The sequence below is a fragment of the Herpailurus yagouaroundi genome, unplaced genomic scaffold (genome assembly GCF_014898765.1).
Source record: "Herpailurus yagouaroundi ecotype Mexico unplaced genomic scaffold, PumYag 182, whole genome shotgun sequence".
Classification (NCBI taxonomy): domain Eukaryota; kingdom Metazoa; phylum Chordata; class Mammalia; order Carnivora; family Felidae; genus Herpailurus; species Herpailurus yagouaroundi.
Genome location: NW_024412413.1, coordinates 37,054,116 through 37,068,337, shown reverse-complemented (window position 1 = coordinate 37,068,337; position 14,222 = coordinate 37,054,116). Strand labels below are relative to the sequence as shown.

The window sequence follows — 14,222 nt, the reverse complement described above, 5'->3', positions numbered from 1 at the left end:
GAATTTAAAACTGTAATAGTTGAGGGGTGCCTGGTTGGCTCAGTTGGTTAAGCCTCTGACTTTGGCTCAGGTCATGATCTCATGGTTCATGGGTCTGGCTCTGTGCTGACAGCTCAGAGCCTGGAACCTCCTTCAGATTCTGTGTCTCCTTCTCTCTCTGCCCCTCCTCTGCTAGTGTTCTCTCAAAAATGAATAGAAATGTTTTAAAAAAAATTTTTAAATGTAATAGTTCATTACTAAATTAAATATTTAATTGAAATAATTCATTGAAAGCTGTGCTCATTTATTTTCAAAACATTTAATTTCATCTGAATTTCATATGGTACAAAAATATTACATGCTTAAACACATTCAAATAGAAAGTTCTGTCAGTTCTTTGGGCCACCTTGAAGGCAAATAAATAAGAAACAAATAAATTGCATAGCATACAGAAAATTTTCTTTCACAAGAAAAAAAATATTTGGACATTTTATACTTAGTGTAGCTTAGCAATCCATTTTATCTTAATAAATTTAGTTAATTGTCAGGAGGAACAGTATATATACAAAAGAACTCAATAGAGGGCAGCTATTTTAACTTCTAATTAAAAACATGGCTGCTTTAATTTTTTTCTTGTATTTTTTTAAGAAGATACTCCATTTGTAAATTCAAGTTTGGTTGGCCTTTTTTAGTCTTTTTGCTCAATATTTTGAATACTTCCATTTTCTTCTTTTTATAGAGCCTTTGAGCTTCTTCTCTCTCTTGTTTTCTCTTCTCAAATTCCTACAATTATTAACATGCAATTTCCATTAGTAACAAACAGTAGATACAATTCAGTCATTGTGTTGAAATAGCTATTACCATGCAAACACTTTAGTCTTGTCTTAGATTTTGTAAAATGAGAGGTGTTACCTGTCACTTAAGTAGTTACCTTCTGCCTTTACTCCGTAATGCTCTAATACAGACTAACACAAAGTTATTAAAGTTTTTTAGTTTTTTGGCTACAACTAAAATTAGAACACGGAGGAAAGAAGGCATATATATGTAAGATTTCATCATGTAATTAGATCTGGGATTTTAGAGATTACCTACTCCATATAATACAAAAATCTTCACTTGTAGAATAGCTAGTATTCTATTTAATTTGCCATCTGACAGATTTAATTAAGGAAACATTTACTGACTATATACTAGGCAAAACACTGCTAGGCATTATGATTGTGATTAAGAATTATGCTCCTTTGATTTGCTAAGATAAAGACTCAAATTCATTTGAGTATAAGAAAAATAATTCAAATTCTTATGTAAACCTGAAAAGCACTATTTGAAATGCACAATATTCTTACAAAAGTTAAACAAAAGTTCTTAAAAAAAGCAATACATGTGTTGTTTCTCAATTTCCCTAGTAACACATATAGCACCCAAATGACAACAGCCTGTATTTGTATGTAACTTAATTATCAAAGTGCTTTCATATCATAGCATATTCTATTCTTATAAAACTGTCATTCTAGGTTATTATCTTCATCTTACAGATGAAGAACTGACACTCCATGATATGGAAAGTCACTTGTCCCAAATACCCTGTAGGACCAAGTCTCCTATCTAGATCTTGTTAATGCAAAGTCTGATTAGCACTCAAACTTATGTCCTCCTATGGTATAATACTTCATTTACTTTAACAAGCACAAAAGATCTGGAATTTATTTGTGAATTCAGGTATATACAGGCTAGTTTATCTCTATGGAGTTTCTCTAAACAAAGTAAAAAAACAAAAACAAACAAACAAAAGAAATTAAAGTTTTAGCATCTATTATGGGTGCTTATTTAATTTATGTACTTAGTTTTGATTTCTCATGGATTGATTGGTGTTGGCTTTTTCTCCTGATATCTGATATCCATAAATTCTAAGAAACTATCAATTTTCATGACTACAAAGCCTTAATATTCATATATATAAAGAAAATTTCAAAAAGATACTAAACGTTTTATAGTATAGTGTCCTTACTTTACCTGTTATACCATTTCCAAAGGTGGCAGTTAATAACTGACTGTTGCTGGTTAGAAAAGAGCATAATGTAACAAACTATGAAACAAATGTACAATACTTCCATGGAGAAATGTTTCTCCTTCATCCTAGTCTACCATCAGTTTAAAAATAATCAGGAGAATTGTACATATTAAACTTCCAGATTTCTTAATTATACAAACTCTAAAGCTAAGACATAACAGAAATTTCATGTCAATACCATCTTTGAAGTAGTTTTTGATTGATGTGCTATCCTTTTTAAAGTGATGGATGAATATAGCTTCAATGCAAAAAATAGAAACCACAGATTGAACAATTTTGTTGAAGCTCTGCATCATCTTGTTTTCATTTGAAAAAGACTATTATAATTTTGGGCTTCTGAATGACAATAAAGAGTGGTAACTTTTTGCTAAACTAATCTAGTAAGTTTTTAATAGGCAAGATCAACTCTTTAGAAAGAAGTATTTTATTCTATCACCTCCCTCTTTTACCTGTTTCAATGTAAAATTATGATAATCTATTTTTAAGTCAGTAGATCTCAAATTTTATTATACATAAAAATCTCGAGACACTTGTTAAAAGTGCAAGTTCCTAGACCATACTCTTAAAAACTGTTGTCCCAGATACTCATTAACCTATAAGCAGTATCTTTAAGATCCTATTCTTGACCTACTAGTATGCATGCCTTCTTGAGGATAATAGAAATGACTGAGGAATTTGTTAAAATTCTCCAGCTCTTCTCCGACCACTTATTTATTCAATAGCAATTTACAGAAAACATACTATATACACATACTAAGAAGCACTGCTTTATGTATACATTTAGAATTAAAAAAAAAAAAAAGAATTTAAATATTTTTAAAGATCTTACTTGTTTCTTAGCAGTACGCTCAGCTTGTACTTGTTCGTATTCTTCCTGTGCTTTTTGATTTGATGTTTTCTTTTTATTTTTCCTTGGAATAGTAATGGAGCTTTTTAAGATAAAGATATGAAAGTCAAAGGATTAAAAATGGTGCAACCAAAATTATAACACAATTATGTCAAATATAGTACTTGCATAGTAAAATGTCACTGATGCAAATGAACAGAGCAAGAAGAGAGGCTGGAAGAGGACATCAATCTTATTAGTAAAATGTCCAAAAAAAAATATTAAAAATATAGTTACAGCTTTCAAAATACAATTAAAAAATAATTATAAATAAGTAATTATAGAGACTCTTTGAGAAATATTTCAACCAGGGACAATACAGAAAGCTTTGAAAGATTCTAAAATGTTAACAAACAGGAAAGCAGCACAAGAATGACAGAAATGACAGTAGGAAGAAAACATTAAATTGAAGGATGTTACAGAAGTTGTGGGTGGTACATGAACTTTAATCCCAAACTGCTTTGATCAACTTGTCTCTACTTAACCTATTCAATCATGAATGACTACACCTTGAACCTAGTCCCTATTTAAAACTGTTCTATATTAAAGTACTTCTCCCTCTCTGATGTCCCACTCTAATCTTAATTCAACTACTGAAACTCAGATGACATTCATTTCTCAAGCTATCTGATTCAGTAATTAATCTTCCTTTTCCCAGTCTCAATTTTTCACTATACCAATTCACAACTACAATAAAACATATTTCAACAGTTCCTTTCTTGAACAAATGCATAAATTATTCATTACCAGACTCTATGTACTGTTCTAACTATCAGTCTTATTCCTTGTCCTTTCATTGTCAAATGCCTAGAAAGAACAGAAAATAGACTACAGATGTCATATCACATTCACTCAACTCCTTGCAATTTGGCATTTGCTCTCTTTAATGAAACTATCCACGTCAAAAATCGCCTTCTAGTCAAATATGATGATTGAATCAATGGGCATTATTCAGTCTCATTTAATTGACCATTCACTATTTTTGAAAACTTCATTCCCTTAGTTCTAGTGACATTCTTCTCTCCTGCTCATGTTTTCCTTTCTTGCACCAGGTTTTTCCCCAAGTGTTTCCCTTCTTGGTCTCCATTCTTTAGGTAGTTACATCCAAGTTAATAAGGACTATCTACTGAAAATCTCTCCAAAGTCACCAATGATTACCTAAACCATAAATCCAAAGACTTGTTCTTAAAGTCCCGTTTTTCTTGGACTTTACAGTGTTTGATACATGAACAATCTCTACTTTCTACAACTGTCCTCTGCTGACTTCACTGTTTCTGTATTCCCCTTTCTCCAATTATGACACTTCTATTTAACTTCTTCAGTAACTTTCTCCTGCTTTGACCTCAAAGTTAAGAAATCTTTAACAATATGATTTTTACCTTCATATTGTGTCTCGTGGTTTAACCCTCCTTACCTCAATTATTACCAAGAATGACAGAAACCTGCATTTCTAGATTTGCCAGAACTATACATCCATTATTCAATAATATGACGCACACGCCTACTGACAAAATTGAATTTTTAGCATCTCTGTTTCTATTTTCAATTGTACTTTTTCCTGGGGTCTTATTTCCTGTTACTTTTACCACAAGTAGCTAACAACTTTAAGCAATCTCTACACCCAAAGTGGGGCTTGACGTGACCAGCCTGAAACCAAGAGTCGCACACTCTACCCACTGAGCCAGCCAGGCACCCCGAAGGGAGGCAGTGAGCGCTCCAGATACTAACAACTTTAAAGAACGGTATTTTAGTGAACTAAAAAGTTAAGAGTCCCAAGTAACAGCTGGATTCTGTGCCGGTTTAGGTTTTAGCACATTTTAACCTGAGGTGTGCATAGAGAAAGTTAAGTCAGCTCTTTTAAAACCCAAGTGTTATAAAGCTATGCCATCTATTTGTTTAATTGCAACCAAGGCTGTGTCCTCTGGGGGAAAAAGTCTAGAATAGTAGTAACAGCAGCAGTTAACACCTATGTAGTACTTCCTATATACCACACACCTTTTTAAATACCTTACATAAATAAACCAGTCTTCATAGCACCATGAGATGGGTCAGGAGTACCACAGAGTCTGTGTGAATATCCATTCTGGACTTGAACAAATGGCAGCTCTGAATTATATACTTCTTATTATCATTTCTATCTCAAAGAAGAGGCACCAGAGTCCAGCTCCAGAGTCTGACGTTAACCACTATACTATAATATCTCTCAAAGTAGTTGTTGGTTTTTTTCAACATGTACTACTAACAAGAGTTTACCATGGTCCAAAAAAGTTAAATGCATTTGAGGCTGAAATCCAAAACCCACATCTTTTAACTCCAACTTCATTACTTCTTCCACTAACATAAACTAGCCTAATTCAGTCATTTTAGCTAAAAAGAAAGCTTCCCTGAAAATATTTTCACATAATTCACTGTGATTTCTAAAATGCCTTAAATGAGAAAAATTCCAAATTCCACAAACTGTCCTATAAACTCTTTTATAAAACACTACTTCTATCTAAAGGACTTGAAAAGAAAATAATACATACTTTATTCTTATGCTATGTTGCTCTGCTGCCTGAGGCTGCTCAGCACTACAATGTTCTTCAGACAAAGCTTGGGCAGTGCTACATTGTTCTTTTAGCAAAGGTTGATCAACTCGTTCTTGTGATAAAGGCTGTTCAACTTTTCTAAGTTGCTTCCTGAGTCTTTCCTCTTCAGCTAAATAAAGATGTTTTAGATGATCAGGGTATCGATCTGTGAACTGGGATTCCTGTGAGGTTTGAGCCTTCTTTTCCTTCCACAACAATTTCTTGTAATTTTGCTGAATCTTCAGTTTTCTTTGGAATGCGAAGCCTTGTCCTATTGAAGAATATCAGTCATAAATTAACTTTGTCAGAAAATAAATTGCATGAAAAATGTAGCTATTAATTTAACATGGAAAACTTTTTACATCATCACATTCAGAAACTCGAATTACTTTACTAGCAAAACTAATTTTGCTTTAAGAAGTCATTTCATAAAACAGGTTTAAGAGAATGTAATGAATAGTATGCTGGTCCTTTGCAAAAAGACAAGGCTAATATTAGTCATACACACTCAATAATCTCAAAGAAGAGAAAATGACTAATGTTACATAACTCCAACTGACTGCACCCAAAATCAAAATGAATTCCTTCATTCATCTAAAACACTTACTCTAGGTCTCCAGCACTTTCAGAAAAAACTCTCATTAATTATTTTACCTTAGAAAAGCACAGTATGACTGATTTTCCAAAGAAATTCAGTACAAAAAAGAGAAGACAGTGCATGATTTTCTGTACAGCTAGCAATTACGAGAAAACTGAACTTACAGCTTATACATTCCAAATGGGATTTGAGGACACGTGCAGACAGCAAGACAAAATAAAAACAAACTAAAGCGAAGTTCATTAAGATCAATGAAAGAAAACGGTTTCCAAAGCTTTGGGATATTTGTAATCAGCAAGGATTTGGGGCAGTACATTTCGGTCCCATCTTTCTCTATATCTTTTGCCTTACTTAATACATGCAGAAGTGGACCCATAGATGCTCTGCTTACAGTTTCACAGAAAAATTGTAAGAAAATTCTGATCAAGAATGGGGTTAAGTCGGGAAACACGTTTAAAGACTTAGTTAGCAACACCGCCTCATCTTCCATTCCTGAGCTATGGGAAGCCCATAGCTCCCATATTCCCTCTGCCCCAAGGAAGTCCGGGAATGGGCCCCCTCTGCCCCAAGGAGGCCCGGGTCTGGATCCTAAAGCCTTCTTCCCTGCTATGGCGAGTCTCATATCCTAAGATTTCGCAGGCCTGAGGATTTGTAAAAGGGTGCCTTCTTACATACCCTCTCGAACGCTTCCCACGAAGGCCTGCTGATGATTAGATCGCCACGTCCTCTGCTTCACATTCTTTTTCCTAAATGCGACCGGGGAAACTCCGTCGCTACGTGACCCAAAATTCCCTGCCGGCCACCGAGCCGCCGGCCTCACCGGCGCCATGGCACACCAACCAAGTCGCCAGGAAAAATCACAACGGACGCTGTGAAAGTACGTCATGAGACAAAAGCAATCAATCACCCAACTAGAGTCCAGATCGGAGACGTATTCATACGGTCTGAGTTACTTGCGACCGAGCCCTCGCCTTGCGGCTACGTTTGCGCCACCTACAGCCCGGGAGGGTGAGCGTCATGGCGGCTTCTTTTCCGCTCCCAGTGACCCAGGACCTGTCCACGTTGCGTGCCAAGTTGCAGGGACTGCTGCAGTTCCTGAGAGAAGCCCTGTCCATTTCCAGTGCACATACGGTGGACTTCTACACTGAGTCCGTGTGGAAGCAACTGGTCGACTTGCCCCCGGAGACCGTGCTGGGGGTGCTGAGGCGGTCAGCGGCCGAGGCGGAGGCTCGGTCCCCCGAGGCGCGCCTCCTGGTGGAAGCCGAGATGGAATCAGGTGAATGGCAAGTGGGCGGGGCGGGCTGGGAGCCGAGAGACAATCCGGCCCAACAGAGAGTCTCCCTAGCGGAAGAAGAGCGGAAACAGGTGTGCGGTGGGGCGGGCAGAGGCGGGGCCGGGAGGCTCGCGCTTCGGGGCAGCGGAAGCGGGGTCGGGTTCGTGGCGGGGTGGGCCTGGTACGTTCTTCCGGGTTATCTCTAACGTCCTTGGGTGCTTGTGTATTTTCCAAATTTAAAGAGACAGGGAATCGTGCAGGAGCGTTTGTTCTTTGAATAATTCAACAATAAGTTTTTAAATGGTGGGAAACAAGACGAACAATGCTTTTAGATTCCAAGTGGAAACGGCAGAAGATAAATCAACCCTTTATGAAATACATCAAGATAATTTAAAATAATAATGGCCAAGAAAAAATAAATGAAAGCAGATGTGATAGCGATTGTGTGAGGAGACTGCTCTAATTTAGGTGCTAAGAAGTAGGAGAAGGCGTCAGCCTGCAGTGAGCCACAGGAAAGGATTTCAGGAACCAAAGAGGCCCAGAGGCACAAAAGAGCAGGACTGGTTGAGGTTCTGTAGAAAAGCTTGAGTGCCTAGAGCCAGGCATGGGGAAATGGCAGGTGTGGTCAGGGAGGTAAGCAGGGGCCGGATCACGCAGGATCTCCAGTCCTCAGAAAGATTTAAGTGTGATGGGAAAACTTTGGAGTCATTTGGTCAATATGGGGACTTAATGCAAGCTATATTTGAAAAAAAAAATAGTTTTAATAATTGTTTGAAGGACAGACTAATGGAGCAAAAGCTGCGAGTCCAGTTAGAATGCCATTTCTGTAGTACAAGAAAGAGATGCCTGTGTCATGGAATAGGATGGTAGTAGTGAAGACCTGAAATATGTACCAGTTCACGTGAAAATTGTTTGTAAAGTATCTACTGTGCCATGAATTTTTGCAGGCTCTTGGGTTTCTTGCCTTGGAGAAATTTAGATTCTACTGAGGTGAGTACATGTTAGAAGTAGAGATGACAGGACACAGTCAGGCTTCTGGAATTTCTTCCCTTTTGCTACTAGGCTTTCCCAACTTTGCACTTACTAGTGAACTGTATTCACTGAGCATTCTCCGAAATACAAAGTACCACTAGAGGGTCCTCCTGTAATAGGTAAATACTGGTTTCTTTAAAGGTACTGTTCATTGTAGAAAAGTTACACACCTCTTCAGTTTGCTCTCTTAATACCCAGTACTCACCTAGTAACAGGGCTTAAATTCTCAGTGTACATTTGTTGAATGAATGAATGACTCATGGTAGCTCCTAAAAAAAAAAAAAAAAAACAAAACAAAAAACCAGCAATTAAATATGAAGCCCAAGACTTTCATATGGGTTTTCACACAATGAAAGAATTAAATTGTTTGCATATCCTAATGATAATAATAGGGTTATTTGATATTTACTCTACTGTGTGCTAAGTGTTTTCTTGAATATTTTTTCTTTTAACATTTATATCAGGCTTGCAAGATGGGTTCTGTTTTCCCATCTTTGTGAAATTGCAACTTGAAGTAGTTTATCAGGGTCACAGCAATGGAGATTCAAACTTGGGTCACCTGAGGTCTTCACTGTAATGAAAGTTTATTCTGAATTATCTAAGAGTGAATTACAAAGGCTATTATCACAGCCAACATTTTTATGACACGACTACATTCCTTTGTTCTGTTTTGTTTTTATTGTTTTCCATTTTAAGAATATAAGAATTGTTTTGTTTACTGCTGTATCCCTAGTACAGTGCCCAGTCACTATAAGTGGTTAATAAATATTTGGTAAATGAATGAATGAGTGACACCACTTACTCGTTCTCTTGGGCTAGGAGTAAAATACTACTATCTTTTGGGAAAACCCTACAATCAATTTTTTAGTTATCCAACAACAGTGGAGTCTAGACCAGATTGTTCACTTTTGAAAAGTACCTTGCCCTGCATACTTTTATACATAATATTCACTTGTGCAAATGGTCAGCTGCCTTTACTATTAAAATAATGAATTTTTATAATTCATGCTTGTAAGGGATATTAATTTTTGTTCATTCAAAGAAAAACTATAGGCATTTTCTCTGTCTCTGTATGAAGTCTGTTGTTTGTGTCAGAGAAGAGTAGTTTTTGCTCTTTTGACTATATTTGTATCTTTTAAAACTTATATCACGTGGCTATGTACAGTATAATTTAGCAGTTAAATTTTTAGACTTTTGTATCAGATGTGATTCAAATTCCAGTTCTACCACTATCTCTGTAACCTTGGGGAAGTTTGTTCACTCTCTCAGCAAACATTTACTTAGTGTCTACTGTGTGGCATGCTTTTCTAGGAGCTAGGGAAATAGCAAATAAACAACAACCCCTGTCTTCATCTTGCTTGCATTCTAGAAGAAAGAGAGACAATTTTTAATGCCACAGAAAAATCAAGTAGAGAAGGGAGGAATACATAGAGGAAGTGCAGGAGGAAAGTTTGTTTGCAATTTATATAGGTTGTTCCAGCAAGAATTCATGTAGATATCTCTGGAAAAGAAACCTAGAAAGGAGAAAAATGAGTCATGAAGCTATCTGGAGGTAAAACATGCCAGACAGTGAGAACAGGAAGTGCATAGGCTCTGATGTGGGAGTATGCATGATGTGTTAAAGGAGCACCAAGGAGACTGGAAAGGATTTCCATCAGGGACCCGCATAAAGTGGGGTTTTCTGCTGATTCTGTATGAGGAGTTACAAATAAACACAATTCCCAGAGCTTCACTTGAGTTAATGCACAGTGTGTAAAAGTGCACCAGCAGATGTTTGGCCCAATCATTTGGTGTTTTATGAGACCAAGTTGTTTCTGAAGATCCTCAGGGTAGCTATTTTAGTAGATTTCTCTTACTAGGTGATGTTATGGCCTGGTCAGAGTCCTGAAAGTTTCTTCTCTGTCTGCCTAAAAACAATTAGAGAAGAAACATTTAATTCTCTAAAATAAAAAGGAAAGATACATAAAACTGTATTTTATGGATATAAATTACAAGTGTTATGGATTGAATCGGGACCCCCTCCTCCAAATTCATATGTTAGAATCCTAACCCCCCATTGTGACTATATTTGAAGATAGGGCCTTTAAGGAGACGAGATTAAATGAGGTCAGTAAGGGTGGAGCCCTAATCCAACAGGAAGAGGAAGAGACATTAAGAGGGCACACAGAGAAAATCTGTATGAGGACACAGAATGCAGCCATCTGCAAGCCAAGGATAGAAGTTTCCCCAGGAACCAACTCTGCCATCACCTCCATCCTCCAGCTTCCAGAACTGTGAGAAGATAATTTCTGTTGTTTCAGCCACTCACTCAGTCTGTGATATTTTGTTATGACAGCCAGAGTAGACTAATGCAATGGGCTTTGCAGACAGGACTGCCAGAGTTCAAGTCCTGGCTCCACTTCTTACTAGTTTTGTTAACTTGGACTTCAATGCTTTGTACTTAGGTGCCTTATCTGTAATAAGGATAAGTATAGTGCCTATTTGATGGAGTACTATGAAAGTAACATGAGTTGATACAATAATGCCTAGCAAGTAGCAGCACTTAACCCAGTCATTTATTTGACTAATGTTTATTGAGCACTTCCTACCTACCAGGTTTTATTCTAGACCCTACAGTTATGATACTGAATGCAACAAAATTCCTGCCACATGGAGCTTATGTTTAAGAGAGGGTAGATCCATAGTAAACCAAGCGTATATATGGTATATATATATAAACATAAATAAGTGAGATCAAGTGGCAGTAAACACAATAAGAAAAGCAAAGCATGGAAGAGAAAGTGAAGAAGATGGATGGTGTGGTGGAGAGAAATGCTATTTTAGATTGGGTGATTAGGGAAGTCTTCTCTAGCAAGACAAAATTTGAACAGAAACTTGGAGAAAGCCAGTCGTACAACTAAGTGGAGGAAGAGTGTTTTAGGCCAAGTAAAGAGCAGGTACCAATCTGGAATATGCTAGGTGTGTTGAAAGCACAGAAGAATGATCCAGGTGGGACTAGTGAAAGATAAGATTTGAGAGGTGGCCTGGGGTAACTTTATATAGGACTTTGTAGGCCATACTGCTAGGGCCATCATCCCAGGGACATGGGATTGAGCCTGCGCAAGGCTCTGCACTGCGCATGGAACCTGCTTAAGATTCTTTCTCTCTCTCCTCCTGCCCCTCCCCTGTTCACACACTGTCTTTAAAAATAAGGATTTTGTGCGGGGTGTGATATGTGATTTATGATTTATGTGATATGTGATTTATGACTCTGGCTTCTGTGTGGAGAAGAGACTATTAGAAGGGGAGAATGGAAGCAGGAAGACATGATAGGAAGCTAATAAAATAACTTCAGGTAATGGCAACTTGAAGAGATCAGATAGTTTCTCTAGCAAACAACAATGATAAACAGCGGCCAGATCATTAAAAAACAACTACTGGAAGGTTTGGGAAGATGACGAAAGGTAGTTGAGAAGACTTTACTATAGGAGGTTTCTACTGATGGATAAGAACGGGGAGTTCGTGGCTTTCTTGTTTTCTTTTGTGCTCCAAGCCCCCCTAGATCTGGCAGTGGAAAGCTGCATCCTTACCACATCAAGGTGGTGATGACAAAGTTCAGAGATCAGAGCAGATGGAAATTTAAGCAGTATATTGTAGAAGCAGGACAGAAACGGCTGAGATCTAAGCTCCAAGCTCTGCCACAATCCCTGGGTGACTTCTAAGTTTAGAGGTCACATGCAGAATCCAGCAAAATTGCTGGCAAAACTAGGGCATGGTAAGCCTTTGAAAAAGAGCTTCTGACAAGATTTGCAAATTTACTGCCCCTTTGAAAGAGTGTGTTCCCCAGAGTGCACACAACTTGGGTGGCAAAGATCAGGAGTCTGCTTGAATTCATGAATTCTAAAGGCAGAACTCAGGGCTAGCAAGTGGGAATTTAGGCTGAGGAGCCCTGGAAACATAGGGTGAACCCCACAGTCTGTGAAATCTACCCAAATCTTTGTCTGACTGCTACACTGCACAGGTTCAGGGATACCCTCAGGGGGCAGGATAGCAAATCAGCAATTGAGCAGAGACATCAGCTGCTTCACACTGAAGGGAGATAGATTTCACAGTTGGGAGTCCAGAGGAGTTAATTTCAACCATAACAAAACCTTTAGAAAAACAAAATAGATTCACTACAACAAATTCCCTGCAATTCTGCTTTTTAACTCAAACTCACTAGATGTGCAAAGAAACGGGGAAGTGTGATTCCTACTTAGGAAACTGATTCCAAGTGAGCACCAATGTTGGATTTAAGTAGCTATGTTCAAAGAATTAAAAGTGTAACCAAAGGGAAAAAGAATGACTTAATAGGAGCTGATCCTTGTTGAACTCAGGTGTTGGATTTAAGTGACTGTTATAAGATTATTCAAAGAACTAGAAGAAAATATAAGAATAATCTCTAAGAATTAAAGGAAAATATAGCATTAAGGAATGTTTAATTATATGACCTACCTCATAAATTTTTAACTGGAGAAGTACACACATATTGACACAATTATATTAATGTCATATGTTGCTGCAAAACAAGTGACTTAAAACTACACCATCTCACACAGTTTCTGTGGGCCAGGAATTCTAGGAGATTAACTGAGTGGATCTGATTTGGGGTCGCATGAGGTTATACTCAAGATGTTGTCTGGGCCATAGTTGCTGAAGGCTTGATTGAGGCTGGTGGATTTGCCTCCATGTTGTTTCCCTCACACTGGTGGCTAGTTGTTGCTGCCTGTTGGCATAAGGCCTCATTTCTCACCACATGCATACGAACTTTTGCATTTGCACCATGCCCTTGATTTTGTCTGTGCTCAGACATGACTATGGAGTTGTCATGGCCACAGATCTTGTCTGATATTGGTGTACTGGGACACTTGTCACATTCAGTAGAGAAGACTGTGACTTGTATGTCAGTGCCAGGCACTTATGAGCTGACATCTGTGACAGCTTTTTTTTTTTTCTTTTTCAGAAGTAAAATTTTACCTGTTTTGCAGAGCTGTAGTAAAGATTAAAGATGATATACTATAGCACCCAACGTAGAACTGGAAATTCAGCATGGGTACAATATTGTGGCTAATAAATGATAATGGTGGTAGTGGTGATGATACTGTATAGTGGTGATTGTGTAATTAAGTCTTTCCTTAAAAGAAGTAAACTGTCAGGAACTTCTAGAAATGTGAATGTCCCCTATAACAACCTGTATTCTCTGCCATATTAACAAATGTCACACTATTGTCATTGTCCACTGGCTTGTCTGTAGTTGCAACTACATTATTAGCTAGGTATAAACCAAGAACAGTGTTTGCTTTCTTCACTGTTCTACTCAGCAACTTGAACAGTTTCTGGGATACAGATGAGTGAAGTAATTGATGCTTAAAGACTGAATGAAGTGAAGCATAGATCTATAATGAGTGTTACTGAAGGTACCCCTTGAAATGTGGTAATGAACTAGACATCTATTATCTCTGGTATGATCTCTGTGTATATACTATGTTTATTATTTTTGTTTTTATGTATGATTTGGTCCAAGCATCTTAATTTGAGGAGATAGAAGTCAGTAACTGTTTTTTCCCTATGTGAAAATGTTGTACTTCATTCAATACATTGCAAATTACAATAAGATACCCTGAGAATTTGAAGGTAAAATCAAGACAGGCATCACATCAGATTAAAATTTCTAAAAGTCATTACATATATAGGTGAGGTTAACCATCTGCAGGAAAAAGCACTAGCTTTTTAATGCTTTGCTGACTCAGGACAAAGGGGTTTCCTATGTCTCATCTCAAGAGATAAGATTTTGTTAT

General features: G+C 37.4%; 2 protein-coding genes across 10 annotated transcripts in view; one reads left to right on the top strand and one right to left on the bottom strand.

Annotated features, from left to right (window-relative positions):
- Positions 1-279: 279 nt before the first annotated feature.
- Positions 280-7,104, bottom strand: CCDC59 (coiled-coil domain containing 59). Its single transcript, XM_040491312.1, has 4 exons — positions 6,777-7,104; positions 5,462-5,774; positions 2,880-2,979; positions 280-762 (listed from the first exon to the last, which is right to left on the bottom strand). The coding sequence occupies exons 1-4, from the start codon at positions 6,985-6,987 to the stop codon at positions 601-603; spliced, it is 786 nt and encodes a 261-aa protein (XP_040347246.1). The 5' UTR covers positions 6,988-7,104; the 3' UTR covers positions 280-600.
- The window catches only part of METTL25 (methyltransferase like 25), a 161,344-nt gene continuing 154,222 nt past the window's right edge, over positions 7,101-14,222 (top strand). For 8 of the 9 annotated variants that reach the window (XM_040491305.1, XM_040491306.1, XM_040491303.1 and 5 more), the window contains exon 1: positions 7,101-7,377. In XM_040491305.1, the coding sequence (XP_040347239.1) occupies positions 7,119-7,377 (259 nt within the window). In that variant the 5' untranslated portion in view covers positions 7,101-7,118. The remainder of the gene's footprint in view (positions 7,378-14,222) is intronic. The other variant, XM_040491309.1, reaches the window with a different exon arrangement.

Bases quoted from the DNA above. Each gene is read 5' to 3' on its own strand.
- CCDC59 (XM_040491312.1), bottom strand. From the start codon at position 6,987: ATGACGTACTTTCACAGCGTCCGTTGTGATTTTTCCTGGCGACTTGGT. The intron at 2,980-5,461 runs GTATGTATTATT...TATCTTAAAAAG, and splicing joins CAACATAGCATAAGAATAAA to CTCCATTACTATTCCAAGGA. The intron at 763-2,879 runs GTAAGATCTTTA...TAATAATTGTAG, and splicing joins AGCGTACTGCTAAGAAACAA to GAATTTGAGAAGAGAAAACA.